Genomic DNA, 20,255 nt, shown 5'->3' with positions numbered 1-20,255 from the left:
CCTCTCCCTCTCCCTCTCCCTCTCCCTCTCCCTCTCCCTCTCCCTCTTCCTCTCCCTGTAAGACCCTATCTTAACACACAAACAAACAAAAGAGTGTGGAGTGAGGGAGGGGAAATTGTGGTGGGACAATAGCTGCTAGAGCAATTGTGCAAATTAAAAGACTGGCAGCGAATGTGGCTCTGTGGTAAAGTGTGTAGCTAGATTAGTGAGGTCCTGAGTTCAAGTCCCAGTACTGTAAAAATATTAAAGACAACCAACAATGTTTTCTTCAATTCCATTCAACAAACACTAAAGGTAGAAATCAAAGCCCAGGAAGCATGATATGAGGAGGAGAACAAGCCCTCTGTACCACGGTAGCATTACATTAACAACTGTATTCATATTCCCCACCCTCTCATTTTGGAGAGAGTTTCATGTAGCCAAGGATGACTGAACACTGGATCCTCTTGCCTTTGTGTGCCAGCTTAACACATGGAGGTGCATGCCACCATGCCCAACTGTTACCCTAATATTAAGAAATGACTTTTGGTAATAGCTTAGCAAAGAAATAATTTAACTTATCTTAGCATAAAGCAAAATAATACAAATGAGCTGGACAGTGGTGGCGCACACCTTTAATCCCAGCACTTGGGAGGCAGAGGCAGGCGGATTTCTGAGTTTGAGGACAGCCTGGTCTACAGAGTAGTTCCAGGACAGCCAGGGCTACACAGAGAAACCCTGTCTCAAGAAAAAATAAATTAATAATAATAATGCAAATGAAACAGTTTCTCTTAATGGAATTCTGAGTACATCTTCTACAGACCTTAACTTCTGTCACTTGTTACTATGTTTTCCTCTTTAAGGAAAGGAAAAGCCTAAAACAAAGGTTTTCATTCTTTAAACTAGCACTTTTAACACTCTGAAAAGCATCCACAAAGTGAGAAGTCTGATCTGCAGCTCTCCAGCCTGCAGTGGGGACCTCTAAGTACAAACTCTCAGAGACTAAGGCAGGGGGGCTGTATGTTTGAGGACAGCCTGTGCTATAGACTCTATTGAAGGAGAGGGGTGGGGTTAAGTATTCTTTCATGAATAAAAGGTACAATAGAAAACACAGAAATGTATCAAGGGCTAAGTTGGCTTCCATTTCCTGCACTACAGCAGGGTGGATACTCTGGGTAACTCTAGAAAACAAGAAAGTGAAGACAGTAACTCAGAAATCCAAGAACACAGGCTGTAATTTACAGTGTTGGCTTCAACCAAACCTGAATATAACAGTTTTCCACAATATATTCAATAATGGGAGGAAGAAAAAGAAAATACAACACTAAATAAGGCATATTGATATTTAATTCAAAGTTAAAACTGAAATGTTAAAAAATACAATTCATTTAAACATAAAACTACAAAGGATACAATATGCACACCTTTGATCCCAGCACTTAGGAACGAACAGGCAGATGGATCTGTGAATTTGAAGCTAGCCTGGTCTATGTAGGGAGTTCTAGTACAGCCAAGGGTTACCTAATGAGATCCATGTCTCAGACAAAAAATAAATAGAGGTTGGAGAAGTGGCTCAACAGTTATAAGCACTTGTTCTTGCAAAGGACCTGGGTTCGATTCCCAGCACCTATAGGGAGGCTCACAACAAAACTCCAGCTCTGTCAGTGGGGATGAGGCTTGCACATGGTACACAGATACACACAAATGCAAACCCTCATACACATAAAAATGAGATAAATAAACAAACAAATCTATTAGGCAACATGAAATGTCTCTACAGTATAGGCAGAACATGGGAGAACACCCAGAGGATTCCCTGACCCCTTGCTATGAGTTCAGGACCCCTTGCTGAAGGAGGCCCACTAAGAGGCCCAGGTACCACTTGGAGAGATGGGAGAGAGAAAGCAGAAAGGTGTGTACACAATGAAGAGAGGTGGATCTGGAGATGTGAGGGTGGTGAGAAGCAGCCTGATGAGAGTAGTCTGCTAAGCCACCTAAGGCCAGAGGAATGCCCCACCCGGCTCATTCTCCCACGAGGGTCATGTTACTACTAAAGACCTTGTGGACATCCCTGGTCTGGGCTGCTGCCTAGGACCATGTTGACGTCCAAGGGCAGCACAGAGCTGGCCCTGGTGGCATGGACTTGGGTAAGCCAGACATGAGAGCATCAGTGTGTGAGAGCTGAGCCTGCCCCTAATTGACTGCAGCACTAGGGCAGCACAGCAGAGCTGGCCCTAGTGATGTGGGCACAGGCTAGCTAACCCTGAGGGCCAGGGCATGGGCCAGGGAGAGATGGCTCTACCTCCTTGCTGGAGATCTAGCCCCAGTGGCATAAACATGGGAAAGCTGATCCTGAACCTCACCTGGGCAAAGCAGGAAAGCAGAAGCTCAGAAGAGCTTGAAGGCTGACCAATTCAGCTACCACTCAGGCCCAGAGTTATAGTTGGCCCACCCCAACATCTACCCCATCTATGAAAAGGCCAGTCCTGTAGATCCAAAGTGGCATGGTCTCCATCACACAACTCAACAACAGGATGCCTGAGAGGAGTCCCAGTGAGGATCCAGTATTAATAGTGTAGCAGAAGCCGCAGACTCCTGGAACTGCACCAGTAATGAACATTTGCAAGGAAAGCTGCTCGGGCAAAAGGACATACTCTGTAACACACTGTAGTTTCAATGGCCGGGGTTTTTGTTGCTTAATTTTTATTTTTTTGTTTTCTTTTGGGGGGGAGGTTGCAAAGGCAGAGGGCAGATATGGAGGGACAGGGAGTGGAGTGAGATTGAGATGCTTAACATGAAATTCAAAGGGTCAATAAAAAGGTTTTTTTTTTTTAATGAACAAAATGGTATGTTCCATTTTTTAAAGTTATCTTTAATGTCTGACTCAAAAGACACTGGGATTCACAAAGATGCTCTAGTAGTATCCAAACTGCCTCACAAAGTTGCAATAAATAAATAAAATAGGACCATAGGTTTATTTTCAGTCCTATTCAATGCTACAGATTGACAATGTATAAAACAAAAACAGTAAATAAATCAAGAAATTGCAAAGAAGGCTGCAGAGGAGTGCAGACATCTAAGGGAACTACCAACCAAGAGAGAAGCTACAATGTTCCCTTCCCATACTCAAAATTCCAGAACTCGGAGGCTGCAAAAACCAATGCTGGTCTCCCCAGGAACCTGCATGCACATGGCAAACATAGACACATGAAAGGTGGGGGGGATTAAATAAAATAAATACCTTATATGGGTGGTAGTGCACACCTTTAATCCCAGCACTCAGAAGGCAGAGAGGCAGGGGGATCTCTGAGTTTGAGGCCAGCCTGGTCTACAGAGTAAGTTCCAGGACTACACAGAGAAATCCTATCTTTTTTTTTTTTTTTTTGGTTTTTCGAGACAGGGTTTTTCTCTGTGTAGCCCTGGCTGTCCTGGAACTCACTCTGTAGACCAGGCTGGCCTCGAACTCAGAAATCTGCCTGCCTCTGCCTCCCAAGTGCTGGGATTAAAGGCATGCACCACCACCGCCCGGCAAGAAATCCTATCTTAACAAAACAAAAACAAAACAAAAATTTAAATACAGCTATTAAAATAAATACCTTATGAATTCATCTAGGCACAAACAATTGATAATAATGAACCATCAGCTCCTAACAGCCTACCCAACCACTCATTCACTTCATCTAAACACTTGAATTCTGCTCCACAATGACATTTCAATTTCAGAATTGTGTCTACTCCAGAAAAATAGCCATTAAACAAGAAATTTTAAGAAAAGATTGATAGTAAGACTATCAGTATTTTGTTATGAATAGTAAATATAATCTGATAGAACTACAATTATGTAAAAAACCAAACAGGAAATAATCATTTCTATAGTTTTAAATTTGACTCTTTAGGCCCTCCAGAGGATTAACATTTAAAAATGTCTTGGGTCTCCTAAAGTCTACACTGGAAACAAAAAGATGCATGATAACTAATCCAGATAACAATGTTCCATCTAATCTCTACTATGAATGCCAAGACACCAGTTTAACTGAAGCTATACATCAGAATCACCTACCAAGGGGCCGGAGAGATGGAGCAGCAGTTAAGAGCACTGGCTGCTCTTCCAAAGGACCTGGGTTCCACTCCCAGCACCCACATGGCAGTTCACAACTGTTTCTAACTCCAATTCCAGGAAATCCAACACCCTCTTCAGTACTTCTCAGGTAATATACACAAATGAGGCACACAATTACATGCAGGCAAAACACTCAAACACATAAAATAATAATAAATCATTTAAGAAGAAAAAAGAAGTACCTAAGGAGTCAAGAGAAACTCCAAAATGCATGCGAGGACAATTAAATCATAATCTGGGGACTTATAAGTTTCCCAGTTGACTTCAATATAAGGTCAAAGTTGAAAACAGCTGGTTTTAATTGTGTGGGCCAACTTGAAAATCAAAACCAAGCCCAGCAAATGCCGAAGAAAAAGTTACTAAACTGCAGGAAAAAGTAGAAACAAGGAATGTGGATGCAGTAGTACATTTTACCAATTCTCATCTGTCTTACACTTCCAACTCAAGATGGACTGAAAGCTCAAACAGTCAATTTGCAGTACTTGCAGTAGCTTGTATCTAAGCAAGCACGGAGTTGGTGAATACAGAGCTCACTGCTCCTGATGAAACCGAGGCTTCTACAACCCTCTTACCACAATTCCAGTCAACCACTAATAAACCTTTTTGATGTGTGTTTCTTTTTAAAGATTGAGTTCAACATATAGTTCAGTTGTCTAGGATGCATGAGGCCCTACCCTGGGTCCCCAGCAACACAATCAATCAGTCAATCAACGTCGCTTATTTACTATACATTGTTAACTCATTAACATCCACTTCACAGCCACAGCACTATAATGCATGCTTCAGTGAATCTTATCTGACATAAGCATTTTCTCTACGGCACATGATAGCATTCATGAACTCAGGACTCCTAAGGAGCACTTTAATACTAGGCTTGCAGCTAATTTTAAACAGAGAAAAAAAAAGGACAAAAATGCAAAAACTCAGGACATCAACACAAACCCCAGAAAGGACACTCACTTGCAGTCAGCACAACAGTGTCTTGTTTGACCTCCTGTATGTGCTTAGGAGAACACACCCTCACTGCTTTGCAATGTGACCCCAAAACTCTTTCACAATTGATTCAGGGTTTCAGATAAATATAAACAAGCAGGTGGATTCAAATACAGAATCTGTAATAATGAAGATCCAGTGCCATCCCCTTCTCAAAATCCAGCATACCCAATTTCCCATCAGATTCTCTCCTTAATGTATAAAGTAAGCTTAATTTCTACATTTTATTTCCACAATTGAAAACATATTTTATGAAGTCATTCGTAAGATGTGGCTACAGTTTAAAGAAAAGGTTAAGTTTACACCTGGAACAGTTGACTTGTAACATGTCTGTCCTGTGGCATTTTTAAAAGTCTAATGTCAGCGTACCTCTTTTAATTATAATGAAGATGACATGATGTCTCAGCACTAGTTTGTTGGCAGATTAAGTAGATTAGAGGCAACTTTTAGTAGAGCTACAATATATATTCTCTGCAGGCAACTCTCCATTTATCAGCTGAGACTAGCAAACTTGACAGACTTTCAGTCTGGAAATATTCAACTTCAGAAGGAAAATAAGCTGCCATGTAAACACTAAATACACCATATACCATACACCATATTCAACAAGGAACTTTATTCACCCAAGACCCAAATATATGAGCTACAATTCTAGTACTTAGAAAATACAGATGCAGCCATGGGTGGAGGTACTCAGCTCTAATCCGAGCATTTGTGAGGCAGGCCAGGCTGATCCATGAGGTTAAAGGCCAGCCTTGTCTACACATGTTGAACATATACAGGGCTGGAGAGACGGCTCCGTGGCTAAGAGTGCTGGCTGAGGGCTCTAGTTTGGGTCTTAAAACACCACATCTGGTGACTTGCATGGTCTGGGACTCCAGCTCCAAGGGATCCAACATACTCTCTTCAGGCTTCTAGTCAACTGCACACATGCACACACCCACACCTGCACACAGATACATAATTAAAAATAAAGTCCAGGGTGGTGGCCCACACTTTTAATCCCAGTAGTTCAAAGATCAGGCAAGCCTTGAACTCAGAGATCTGCCTGCCTCTACCTCCTGATGGATGAAATTAAAGGCGTGAGCCACCTCCACTCATCTTCAATCTCAGCATTTAAGAGGAGGAAGAGAAGGAAGCTGGGTAGGTGGCTCAATAGTTAAGAGCACTGGCTGCTCTTTCAGGGGACCCAGGTTCAATTCCCAGCACTCACATCACAGCCCACAGTTGTCTGTAACTCTAATTCTATAAGATCCCACACCCTCATACAGATATATGCAGGCAAAACAATAATGACTAAAAATAAATGAATTTAAAAAAAAAAAGGAGGAAGAAGGCAGATCTCTGTGAGTTTGTGAGTTCCAGACAACCCTTGTCTACAAAGCAAATTCCAGGCCAGCTAGGGTAACAGAGTAAGAACCTTTGTGAAAAAAAATAAGTAAAGAATTTAATAAAATCTCTTATAACTGAACAATAGAGAATTTAATTTCTTAAATGGAAAATGGATTTGAAGAGATACTTCCCCAAAGAAATCATTCAAATGGTCAATATATACAAGAAAAGATGTTCAACATCATTAATCATTGATAAATATAAATTTAAAAATCACAATGAGATGCCACTATATACTAAGATAAACACACACATCACTATTAGCCAGAATGTATATAAACTGCTTGCAGAAATATGAAATAGGGCCTGGAAAAAAGCACTGCCATAGTGTGGCACTGTGACTTATATAGCTCTATATAAAAATATACAAAATGTCAGTATCCAAGAGTTCCTTATTAGAGGGTTCCAGAGTTTCAGATTAGCCAACTTTGGATCCAAAAGATTTGGGGGGCAGTCAAGTATGAGGAGGTGGAGGCAGAGGCAAGAGGACTGACTAGCCTCTATTACATAGTGAGTTCAAGGCCAGTCTGGGCTAGAGAAACCCTATGTATACGTTTGGTTACAGAATGTTGAGATGGAGGGGTAGGGGAGATACCTGTACTGAACATATTTTTGTCATCATTCACACTCACATGTGTGTACATGTACACACACACACACACACACACGTAGTATACTGTCCCATACCATTACCTTGTATTACGCTTAAACAAGCAAGAGATCATTTAAAGTGTGTAAGAGATAGGTCTCAGCAGTTGGAAAACTGAGCCAAAACAAACAAAGTTTGAAGCCATTGTAGACTGCCCTATTCATAAAACACTGGCACACACACACACATGGATTGGATCTGTACATAGCATATAAAAGTGTTGTGAAAATTTACATAAGGATTTGATCATCTACAAGTTTAGTATCCTAGACCCGAAGTGGTAGCATACACACTTTTAATAGCAGCGCTTGGGAGGCAAAGGCAGGCAGATCTCTGTGAGTTCAAAGCCAGCCTGGTCTAGAGAGGATTCCAGGACAGCTGAGGATACACAGAGCAACTCTGCCTTGAAAAATGACAAGGGACAACTGTATTAGGCCATTTTACAATTGTATGGTACACAGTTCCCTTGGATCCTTTTTATATGTTAGTGGCATGCAGAGTTAACTGGGGGTTCAAAGCTATCCTAAGGAGGAAGACTAATTAACAAAAGATCTATCCAATCAGGGAAATTATAGGGCTAAAACTTTGAGACCTATCCTCCCAATCTCAAGTTAGAGGCTAACAGTGGAAGTGATGACCAGTGACCAATGACTACATCAATCATGCTCTCTTAACAAAACCTCAGAAATCCACAAGAGGATAGAAATGAAGCTAGACTACTTGCCCAGCATGCATGAAGACCTGCATTCAAACCCCAGCACTATATAAACAGAGCCTAAGGGATCACCCCTGTAAACCCAGTTATATTCAAGAGATAGAAACAGGAGGATGAGAAGTTCAGTCAGGTTCATCCTCAGCTACATTGTAGGTTGACACTCAGGTATACATGAGAGACTCTGTCTCAAGAGGAAAAGTCTAGAAAAACTGGTTCTGAAGAGCTTCTGGGTTGAACAAGAACTCAACTGCATTCCAGCTCTAAGGAACAGACTCCAAAACTCAAGACCCTTAGGAATCTCACTATGTGTCCCCTCATGTGGCTCTTTAAAATACTTTTACTGCTGAGCATGGTATAGCATGTCTTTACTCCCAAGCACTCTGGAAGCAGAGGCAGAGTTCTGTGAGTTCAAGGCCAGCTTAGTCTATGTAGAGTTCTAAGACAACCAGGGTACATTGAGACTGTGTCAAAATAACAACAACAACAAAACCCTTCAGTTAGGTGTGGTGACTTGTGTCTGTAGTGTCAGTCCTCAAGAGACTTAAGACAGAACTGCTAACAAGAAAACCAGAAATTCCTTCATAATATACAACCAATTGTGTCCACTATCTGGAGTGCTATGAGCCAACCCAAGAAAATTATTAAAGGGGTAGGGGAGTTACTTAGCTGAGAATCTCCAATTTGGAGGCTAATCAGACAGAAGTTGGAAGTAACCTGGGACTGACTGTATGTTTGCAACTGGTATCTAAGCAGGGGATATTCTTTTTTTTGGGGGTGGGGGGAGTTCGAGATAGGGTTTCTCTGTGTAGTTCTGGCTGTCCTGGAACTCTGTAGACCAGGCTGGCCTCGAACTCAGAAATCTGCCTGTCTCTGCCTCCAAAGTGCTGGGATTAAAGGCGTGTGCCACCACTGCCCGGCAGCAGGGGATATTCTTAGACCTGTATTAACTCTGGCCAGTATATGAATTGGATTGAACTGTAGAACATCCAACTGATATCAGATAAATGCTTTATGGAAGATATGAACTCAGAAGTATCGAGTGTTATGAAGACAGAACATAAGAAAAGTTTTCTCTATGACCTTAGAAAATTAAAATGTAGCAACTCCACTCTTCAATACACATCTGAAACAAATGAAGAATGTGCACACCACCATCATAGAGGCACTGTTCATCACAAAGTGGGAAGAATCTCAACTATCAATTGATGAATGAAAACAGGGAACAACATCAACTTGACAAACGAATAAGCAAATCCCTTACAACATAAAATGGACTATTACTTGTCCCCATCCCCTGAAAATACTGATAATATATGCACCAGAGATAAACTCAGAGTCGCAATGCTTATGAACACAGCTATTCTGGCTTTCTTGAAGCTGAGAGAAAGAGGAACGTGGGAGGAACTGCAAGCACCAGGCTTCCTTTGGGGCTGACGAAAATATGAAAAACAGTATTCATGGGGTGGATATGTCAAAATCCTTGCAATATACCTTATAACACATGAACTCTTTTCCTATTTCATTTATTTATATATGTGCTAAATATACAATCCAAGCTTCAACACTAAGCTATGACCCAGCCCATATACTTCAATTTAAAGGGGACACTAGGCCTTGACGAGTGGCATAGAGGCTCACAGTTTTACTTGGCCGGTTGTCGGATTATGAAGACGACTGATGGAGGACGCACTCTAACTAGGATCCAACTTCACCCTCCTCCCTATGATGTGAAGATAAAGACCCCTCATATGACAAATAATCATAAAAGAAACCTGTTTGTTTTTGCTACTGATAGTCGTCAATACAAAGACCAGAAATCAAAAGGACAAGCAAAACAAAACCCTTGCTGGAGGATTTAAATCTGGAGTCCTACAGCGTTATAGTTAAAACTCACAAGCAACTCAAAAAATTCGTGAAATGAAATAATCTGCAAGTTTATCAATTATGACTATTTTATGCTTGATAGAAAAAAAGTTATACAGCTATTAAAATGCAAAACGAGAATGAAATCCAAGCTTCCTGGAATCCAGAAACTGTGCTCACTCACTCATTCACCATGTACAGGGCCCTCCTGTACACCAGCCATCCAGCTTCATGCAGAGGAAGTGGTGGGTTAATTAATTTCCAATAAATCCTAATTCGGAGGGACTCAGCAACATGAGTTACTAGTGTGGCTAAGGAGTGGTGTTTGTACTGGCTAGTCAGGGAAAGCCATCCTGAAGAAATGCATCTAAGGATGTGAGTGGGGGCAGGAAGGAAAGGCTTGATAGATACCTAAGAGGAACCTGAGTATCTGGGAGAGGTTAAGGCCTTAGCTCAGTGGTTCTCAACTTTCCTAATGATGCAACCCTTTTAATATAGTTAGTTCCAGATGCTGGAGTGACCCCAACCATAAAATTAATTCCTTGCTACTTCATAACTAATTTTGCAACTGTTTTCAATCATAATATAACTATCTGATCGCAGGATGTCTCTGTGGGGTTGTGACCCACAGGTTGAAAACTGCTGCCTTAGTCCTGTCACAGTCTGAGCAAAGTAAGGAAGTCAGTCTAGTTGTGACTGAGGTGGCCATCTGCCTTTTGTGATGTGCTGGGGGAAAAAAAAAACTGTAAGGGTCCAAAAATGAAGCTGGAAAATCATCTGTGGAACTGCTAATATAAACTCCAGAAAGGAATGATGATAATGTAATCTCCAAGAGGAGACCATTCTTTTCTAGGTCTCTCGTGCAGGTAGAATTTGTAGATGGTCTGATGCTGGGGTGGGATGAATCTAAGGTTCTAATTCAGAAATAAAGAAGTTGTCGAATACTAACAAAGAAAAAATGTGTTTGGGGAAGAAAATTAAAAAAGCAATTTTATAGCTAAGTGTGATGGTCCATGACTGTAATTGGGGAAGAAAAAAAAAAAAACCCTTAAAGAGGATTACAAATTTACAGCCACTCTGGGCTACGTATTAGGAGATCCTGTCTCAAAACAAAATAAAAGCATTTTATACATGTTTACCTCTCCCACTCTTCTGTCTTAACCACTCCATTGCATACTGGTTTTATGTAGCATAGGTTCTCAGGTCTCAAGACAGCCCCCATTCTAGAGCCTCTGATTCCAGAGTCCATGTTGCTTATTCCTAATAGTTTTTTATAAGGGCATCTGAATAATAAGAGTTCTTTGTTTTGTTTGTGATCAAAAACCTATCCTCAAAAACTATCAAAGGAGCAAACTTTGAAAACACCTGAAAAACGTCAAGTGTTTTGCAGGTATCAACCACAAGCAGATTCCAACTGCAGGGAGATACAAAGCATATCATCAAATAGGTGCGCCATTTAGGTAGTAACAAACCAAAGTGCATTATCTGAAAGACACCAAATCATACTTCTAATCCTCCTTGATGATAAAGAAGAGTGCCTTTAAACTCACCATCATAACTTTCTCAGCACATAGCTAATACACACACAATTTTATCCATAGAGTAATTTTATTATGAATGTTAAGGCATATTTCCTCCTCCCACTGCCTTTTGAGACAGGGTCTCACTATGTAACCCTAGCTGCCCTGGAACTGGCTATATAGACCAGAACTGCCTATGTCTCTCAAGCCCTGGAGATTTGAGGTGTGTACTACCATGCCAACGCCCATTCAATTTTAGTGTCAGAGGCTATGAATCAATGTCCTGACAAGCACTTGTTTTTCCTCCTATGGAGTGCTGGGGATAGACCCCAGAGCCTCAAGTATACTAGGCAAATAACTGTGCTGTCACTGAGCAATGAATCCCCAGCCCATCAGCTTGATTCTTGACTGAAAAGCTAACTGTCTTAGTAACTTCTCTATAACACTAAACTTTGTAAAATCTTCATTACCAACAAATGTACAGCCTAACTAGATTTCAGAACTTGGTTTCAAATCTGTTTTACTACCTAAGTTACTATATAATTTTGAAGTCACTTCTCCAAATAAATATCTTACAGAAACTGTTAAATCACAATAAAAGTTACGGGACAAACTGCTGTAAGAATCAGATGAAAAAAAAATAGCAGTACTTAAACTTTTACAAACACACACAAGACAATGAACTTTGACTATATAATGTGAATATGAATTTTAAAGTTATTTCTGTGTTGCTATTCAACCTTGCCACTAAAAATCTGCATAACAAATTTTCCTGAAGTAGAATTAATTAGAGCAGAACTTGTTATTCCTGAAGGCTTCTTCAAGTGGCAATCGATGGACAAGTCTTTATTATATTCACAAACTTTCTCGACATTTAAAAGATTAAAGCACTTTCTTCCTGCTTTCATGGAGGCATTGGGAAGGGGCGCTTGAAGGATTAAAAAAATCTATACATTTCTAAGACAAATACACAAGTGATAGATCACAAAAATAAAAGGGACAGAATTCCTGTCGCTTTATGCTTTTGCTTACTTATGTTTGTCATTTACAGAGAACACCCTCAGAGAGACAGAGGGGGAGAGGGAGGGGTCCACAAAGAATAACCACTTATTGCAATTACATTATTTATAGTTGACAAACATCAGCTATTATGTGCTAAATTTCTAAGACCATAACCATCTAAGGGTCCAATTAGGAAAGCACACCAGATAATCTTAAGTGTCCACTGACTTGCTCATTCTGCCACCTTACCTCAATTAGGTTATTACAGAACTTAGTATGTAGATCAAACTGGCCTAGTACTGAGAGATCTTCCTGCCTCTGCCTCCCAAGTGCTGGGATTAAAGACTTGCACCACCATGCCCAGCTTCAATCAGGTAAAATTTAAAACTTCTAATTTAAAAGGAGCCTCAACAAAATGACTAAATACTAAATTTGAAAATATGTATGAGAGTCAAACTAAATATTTCATAACATGAAATGAGCTATAAGAAATAGAAAAATAAATATATATAATACATATGCATATACATACATACAATGAAAAAATGCAATTTTAGGGTTTGGCTAAAATTAGTACAACAGTATTGTTATACTTTACAATGTTTTCAGAATTTTAAAAGTAATAAAGTAATGCTTCTGCAGTATATAAAGTTTTAAATTTGCCTTCCAAGTGCTACTAGCACTGAAACCTATTACTAATATCTTTTCAATTAATTTTTAAAAAACATTTTTGAATTAACAGAATTAAGTTTATGTCTATTTCTTTATCATCTACCATTTTAAGTGTTACCGTTTAGCAAATCATTCTTTTAAGAATGAATTCTTAGGGCTGGAGACATGGATCAGCAGTTAACAGTGTTTGTTGCTCTTTCAGAGGACCCGGCATCCACATGGTAACTCACAATTTTAACTCCAGTTTCAGCGGATCTAAAGTCCTCTTCTGGCCTCTCCCGGCATACACAGACAAATACATGTCAGGCAAAATGCTCATGCACATAAAACAAAAATATATCAAAGAAAAGTGTTTTTTTAAAGAAAGAATTCTTAAAATATTATCTCACTTGGCGATTTCTGACTTTGCTTTAAAAAGGACTAGTAGGAAGCGGAGGTGAAGTAAAATGGAAAAGAGTGCGTTAGAGTGTGAAATGCACCACACTGAACTGTACACTGATGAATGCTAGCAACAGCAGCTTCCCCACAGGACGTGGGCCTGAGAATTAACTCCTGCATCCCTCACGGTCCTGGCCAGCAGCTTCCAGATGCTAACATCATCATCTAACTTAGTGTACTTAGTGTGAATGAAAGTTGAGATGCACTGGCAGAATGCATGACAGCAAAGTCAGGCACAGTAGGACAATCTGTAAGGCCAGGACTCAGGAGACTCAGGCAGGAAGAGGTCAAATGTGAGGTAAGCCTCACCCAGCAAGAACCTATTTCAAAGAATGAAGATAAACACATGAAAGCAGGCTGGGCAGTAACGACACACACCTTTAATCTCACCTGGCACTTGGGAGGCAGAGGCAGGCAGATCTGAGTTTAGGGCCAGTCTGATCTACAGAGTTCCAGGAAAAACAAAACAACAAAAACATAAAAGTAATTATAATCTCAACTTTAAAGTCCATATTCTCTAGTTAGAAGTGAAGATTCTCCTTACTTGGTTTTACTCATATAAAAATTATTACATTGTTATCAAGTAATCAAATCATTACATATGTACAGTATATGTTTTAAAAATTCAGCAGCTTAAGTAATCTCTTCTTTAGCAATAATAATATCCTCTATGCTAAGATATGGAAATCTAACCTTATCTAAAAATACTTGCCGAGTTAATGTACACACTTGATCTCTTAGTGCTATGTTTAAGTTATTTTGAAAAGAGCTAACTTCTGCTGTAAACATGGTCAGAAAATAAACTTTGAGCAAAGATACCAAAACGAAAACCACACCAAAGAGTGAGTCTGCTATGGAGCTGAGAGACAGTTCAGTGGTTAAGAGCAAGAACTACTCTTTTTACCCTATATAGCCCTGGCTGTCCTGGAACTCACTCTGTAGACCAGGCTGGCCTCGAACTCAGAAATCCGCCTGCCTCTGCCTCCCAAGTGCTGGGATTAAAGGCGTGCGCCACCACCGCCCGGCGAAAGAACTACTCTTGCAGAAGACCCTAGTTTGGTTCCTAGCATCCACACTCAGCCGCTGGCAAGCACCTGTAACTCAGATCCAGAGCAGGTGTGGCCTACACAGGCACTTGCACATGCACACACCCACACATAGACAACACACACAATTAAATAAAAAATAAATCTGTGTCAAAATGCTACTATTTCCAGGAAAAATTATCAAGATACTTTGAAATACATATAAAAAGTCAAGATTTAACTTTATAACAGAAAGGATTGGTTCCCACTCTATTCAGACAAAAGACAGTAGTGGTTGAGGCATACAAACAGGCATAAAAAGCATTTTCCCCACTGCTCAAGACAGAGTAAATTCCAAAAATACCAATCTCTCTTACAAACAAATCTGCCTTTTCCAAATACTTGAAGTGTAAAAGCTAACCAGCTCTCCCGCTAAATACAATCACAAGTGTGGTGAATTTTAATCTTCATTTTTAGTCTTAAATAATGCCTGGATCTTAAGACAGATCATCTTCAAGTGTTCATAACAAATAGTGTCTTAAAACAGATAAAAATCTTAAAGCAATCATATAGCCCATCCTCTGTCCAACTGGTGTTCGACAGTTCCTTTTTTGGCCTCAAATGACGAAACTTCTCTAACGTCTCTGGGGAGACTAGTAAAGTATAACGTTTCCTGAAATTGTTCTTGTTTCGCTGCACCATTTCGTGACACCCCTTCAACTAGAAATGTTACTAGCAGTTTTATTCTGCAGGAAAGGCCAAAAGGACAAGCAAATGTAGAAAGAATACCATAAGGAAAGAAGATTTAAAGAAGATACAGGGAATGGGGTGAAATGGATAAGAACGAAAACCATTTCTAGCACAGAGAAGCAGCAACAAGGAGACCTTACTTATTCTTCTAGAAACAAAAGCCAAAAATTCTTCTAAGGAAAATGCGGTTTCTCTCTTTACTAGAGGATGTTAGAACTCCAAAAGGCGTTCCGCTGACACTCTACAAGAGTTCTACTCTCTCTTCCTATGTGCTTTAACACCGCTAGCCCTATCTGTAAATTAAACGCCGGCTATAGATAATGCAATCTCTAGAAACTACAATTGTGGTTGCCATCTTTGCCCGAAAAATAAAATCATTTTTCTTGGATTTGCAAGGGGGAAAAAAAGGAAGACACTAAGTTGGAAGGTAAGAAAACCACTGTCAAGTCAGGTAGGGCACGGGATAACAGACGTCTCCCACCAAACTAAGATTTTAAAGGTCTGGGAAAGAAAGGCAAAGGAGCCACGGCCTTACCGAGTCCGCAAGGGTGGGGCATCGTAAGAAAAAAAAAAATTAAGAGGGCGAGTTTCTGTCGAGGCCGAGGAGCAGGCCCACTAACTCGCACGCTGGGTGGCACAGGACGCTGGGGACAGGGACGAAGGGCGGCTTCGAAAAAGAGACGTGGGCTGCCAGGGAATGCCCAGAGTACGGGCTGACAGGAGGAGGCACCCACGGGGCACAGGATGAAGATCGGAGAAGACAGAGCAGGAGCCCGGCGATCAGAGGCTGCGCGTGGGAGGCCGGGCAGAGGCCGCGGAGCACCGTGGGCAGGCGGCCGTCCTCGGCGAGGCGCTCTCCGGCTGCCCCACGCTCTGCCCGTCTCCGGGCGCTCCGACCGCGGGCAACCGCGGCAGACACAGCTGTTTCCACCCCGCCGGGGAGCGTAAAGGGAAAAGCATCCCCGCGGTGGCCGGGGAGCCGAGCGGCAGCGGTCCTCGCGCAGGGGCGCGGAGCGGAGCCCACACCGCGGAGCGCACGCCGAACTTCGCCCTTTCTTCCCCTCAGCCGCCTTTATGCCACAACTTCGCGGCCGCCGACTGTCCCCAGCCACCGGCCGACACCCACGCTCAGCTCACCGCCTGACGATTCCTGACGCCCCGAGGTCAGGGAAGGTCGCCCGGAGCCGGGTCCAGAGGTCCCGGACACCGCCCCCGCGCCGACGCTCGCCCCGTCTTGGCGGCCCCCTCGCCCTCCCCGCTGCAGCAGCTCCGCTCACCTGCATTGACGCCATGATGAAACCATCCCCCCAAGGCCAGCGAGGCCCGAGACGCAGGGGGCGGAGCCGCCGTGCTCGCGTCACGCCGCGGGGACCCAACATCCCGGGCACGGGGGCGGTGTCGCCGATGGAAAGGGAGCCGCGTGTCCGATTGGCTAGCGCGTGTGCCCAGGGGCGGGGCGAAGCGGGTGGGGCGGGGTCGGGCCGGGCGCCTTGGGTACCTTGCAACCCAGCCAGTTTACTTGCGGGTCCACCCTCAGTGATGGCCCAGGTGCTGCTCAGGGTTAGGCTGGCGGCGATATGCCGAGGTCAGGAAGCTGTCTGGACCCGCAGGCATTTGGCGTGGAGGGAATCAGATTTTGTTTTTCTAGCTACAAGTGTAAGATTTATAGTAACCTTCCCCCCGCCTCGTATGTCCTTTTTACACCTACCGCGTTTTCGCTCCTGAGCCAGATACAACTTCGCCTGGAGACGCTTTCTCCTCTTTGCAGATGTAGGAAGCTTCTACTTTGAGGGGCAGAGTCACAGCTTTTCCTATAGGACAGAATGAAAACTGAGAGCAGGGGCAACGCTGTGATCTTAAAAGCAAGAGCAATTGGATTTGTAGCGTTGAACGACTGGGAAGGGAAAGAGGGTGAATAATGGGAGTTCCCTTTTGTGTGCACTTTTCTAGTTCCCCAACCCTCTAAATTGTAAAGTCCAGGTATACCATAATAGTCATTGTTACATCAGTCTAACTTTGATTAGCGATTTGACTCTAGCCGTGAATCTCAATATAATAATGTAGTTCACGTTATAATGCCTAGATTTCTCTTGAGCCAATTCTATGGTGGGCAGTTGCATGATCAGACGACCTATGAGTGAGTTTGAGTAGGAAACGCTGAGCATACAGAGTTTATTCTGGGAATACACCAGTTCTGCCAGCATTTATCAGAAGTCACATTTTTAAATCTTTTACGGAACCGAAGATGTCGTTTGGTATATAAGAGGAAAATGGAAGCCAAAAGCTTGCACCTCATGTCCTGTCTCTAAAAGAATCAAAGAGGATAACATGCTGTGTAGAAGGCTTTTACTTTATCCGAATGAAAGTTTAAATCTTTATTTTTATTGACTTGGCTTCATTTTTAGACATTTCTCTAAGATATAAATATAATGGTGATGTAGGTATCACTCTTCACACTTAAGATAGATCACGATGTTCTCTGGGAACATCCGTGAGGAAATGTGTTCAAAAAAGGAAAAGATCTTTAAATATGCCAGTTATTCTATGGTGTAATATTCAAGATGGTTTATTTTCACCATGGAGGAACTTCTTCATGGGGGTTTGCATGACTTGGAATACAAGAATCAACCAGAAGCATATCCGGTGTCAGTTCAGTTATGTCGTTACCAATACAGCATGAAATAAAGCGCTCACATAGCCCAGTGAAGGAGGTGCGCTTACAGGAAAGGTTCTCAACCAGTCCTTCCTTTGTCCCTGTGAACTCAGGTAGTAATGCACCAGCTAATGTTCATGTTTAAAAGTTGATTGTTCTCAAAGGTGTAAGTGACAAAGGAAGACTCCACAAACATGGCATTATGACCTCATCAGAGTAAATAGCCTACTAGGCAAGGTACTCAGAATGGAGAAAAGCAATTAGAGGAATTTTGGTGTTGCTGACAGTAGAACTAATGTCTGATATTTGCTTCACATGTGTTCAAAGGATCTTCACAGAAGGCAAAGTCCTTATTAGTCACATCCTAGGAAATTCTAAACAGCTCATAACTACCTATTGTCTTTATTCTTTCATTAATACATAATAGAGGGCTGGGGTATATAGTTCACTGGGAAAGCCTGTGGCTAACATGTAGGAGACTGGGATTTGATCTCTCAGCATGGAAAGCAAAACAAAAGGCAAAGTATGTAACAGAATGTTCCTGAAAAACTCAGGAGCAAAGAATGGTGTAGAGGCTATTTTCAGTGTGTATAAGTGTTTCTAAAACCCTTGACTGCCTGTTATTTGATGAAGATGCTCACATTTTTTTCTCAGAGTGTGGCTTATTAGTGGGTATAACCACTTTAAAGTGCCTGCTAATACCAAAAGGGGAAGAGGAAGCGAATCTCCAGCAATAGGGTTGGAATTGACACAACCATGTTAGAAAAAGGCTCAGCAATGATGAAGTAAAAGTTAGAAAATCTTATAAAAAGCAGTATTTGCGATAAAACGTAAGTAGCATAAAATGTAATGTTAATTTCACTTAGTGATTGAAATGAATTGTAAAATACTTTTTTAAGACAACTGGAGCCAAGTAAAAATAGAATGGATATGAAGGAATTCTTATTTAGCCGGAATTATTCTTTGGGTGGGTGGTGGTGCAGAGGCAGGTGGATCTCTGTGAGTTCAAGGCCAGCTTGGTCTGCAGAGTTCCAGGACAGCCAGGGTTACACAGAAAAAGTCTGTCTCAAAAAACAAACAAATTAACAAAACGAAACAGAATCATTCTTTATATAAAATTTAGTAATGGTATTCAGTTTTTAATTTCCACAGTAGAATGTCTATCAGCTGGCAAGGAGAGGCAGTTCTTCCTCATCTCCTGAACCATCCTCACTTCCATCTCTGGTAAGAAGAAACAGGAGAGTATAAAATGTGGGCAGGTGTCTGAAGTCTACCCTCAGGGCAAGGGAAAGCCTGAAATAATGCAGACTAGGATAGGACTACATGTTCTGACTGGATGGAGGAAATGTGAGACCCTCTAGTAATATTGGAGGACCCACAAAATGACTACAGGGCATTGCTGCAATGTAGTTCATAGCTGTCTTTGGTCTAGTGATTCACCAGACCAGAATTAAGAAGTAGTCTGCTTGGCAGGCAGTGGTGGCGCACGCCTTTAATCCCAGCACTTGGGAGGCAGAGACAGGTGGATTTCTGAGTTCGCAGCCAGCCTGGTCTACAGAGTGAGTTCCAGGACAGCCAAGGCTATACAGAGAAACCCTGTCTCGAAAAACCAAAAAAAAAAAAAAAAAAAAAAAAAAAAAAAAAGTAGTCTGCTGAGACTTTGCTTACTGAAGTCTGAGGAGGCAGAGTAGAGGGTCTTCTTGCCTGAGTCTGTCTCCAAGGAGCTGTTCATGGTTGATCTCACCAGAGAAATGGAAGCATTCAACACAAACAGCTCACTTATTAGAGGTTAGAAAGGGCATTAAATGAGAGTTGCATTCTCATCCTAGCCCTGTTGCTAACAAGTGTAGAGAAGACCTGTCATCCCCACAGTCTATTTCCTTATTAATAAGCCAAATTGCATAACTTTCAAGGTTTTTTCTGGATTTCAAATTTTGTACAGCTAGTAAAAGAAATAAAATTTCATGTATTTATTTATTTTGGTTTTTTTTTTTGAGATAGGTTTTTATCTTTTGTAATCCCAGCTCTATATACCAGGCTGACCTCAAACTCTGAAATCCAACTTTAACTGCTGGGATCAAAGATGGGCCCCATAACGCCCAGCTTTTGAAAATTTAAATTTTACATACTTAACTTAAAATATCATTTTAAGGGGCAATAGTTCAGAGATGGGGTATTCTTGTCTGGCATTCTCAAAACCTGGGGTTCCATCCACAGCACCACAAAAAAAACCAAAAACTCTAAAATACTGTTGGGGTGTCATTTTGAGCTTTAAATCACAGTAAGTATATTAAAGAATTAACTTGGCTTCCTTCTAATTTATGGAGAAATATTTGGAGTCTTAGTGGTTCACTGCAACTGCCTAGCACCCTTGAAAAGTATGGTAAGTAACAGGCAGCAGTCATACGAGGAAATGGTCAGAATTTGAAGTTTAGCCTCTAGTGCATATGTATGCTTTCAGAGTATGATAAAATACAGAAACAG

At 41.6% G+C, this 20,255-nt stretch overlaps 1 protein-coding gene across 5 annotated transcripts in view; it reads right to left on the bottom strand.

Moving 5' to 3' along the window:
- Nucleotides 1–16,444, bottom strand: part of Ube2w (ubiquitin conjugating enzyme E2 W) — a 67,345-nt gene extending 50,901 nt beyond the window's left edge. For 3 of the 5 annotated variants that reach the window (XM_028768710.1, XM_028768719.1, XM_028768744.1), the window contains exon 1: nucleotides 16,396–16,444. In XM_028768710.1, coding sequence (XP_028624543.1) covers nucleotides 16,396–16,410 — 15 coding nt within the window. In that variant the 5' untranslated portion in view covers nucleotides 16,411–16,444. The remainder of the gene's footprint in view (nucleotides 1–16,395) is intronic. The other 2 variants (XM_028768726.1, XM_028768736.1) reach the window with 1 other exon arrangement.
- Between the last annotated feature and the right edge of the window lie 3,811 nt (nucleotides 16,445–20,255).

Source organism: Grammomys surdaster, unplaced genomic scaffold (assembly GCF_004785775.1).
Source record: "Grammomys surdaster isolate TR1022 unplaced genomic scaffold, NIH_TR_1.0 64, whole genome shotgun sequence".
NCBI lineage: Eukaryota > Metazoa > Chordata > Mammalia > Rodentia > Muridae > Grammomys > Grammomys surdaster.
This window is presented reverse-complemented; position numbering and strand designations above follow the sequence as displayed.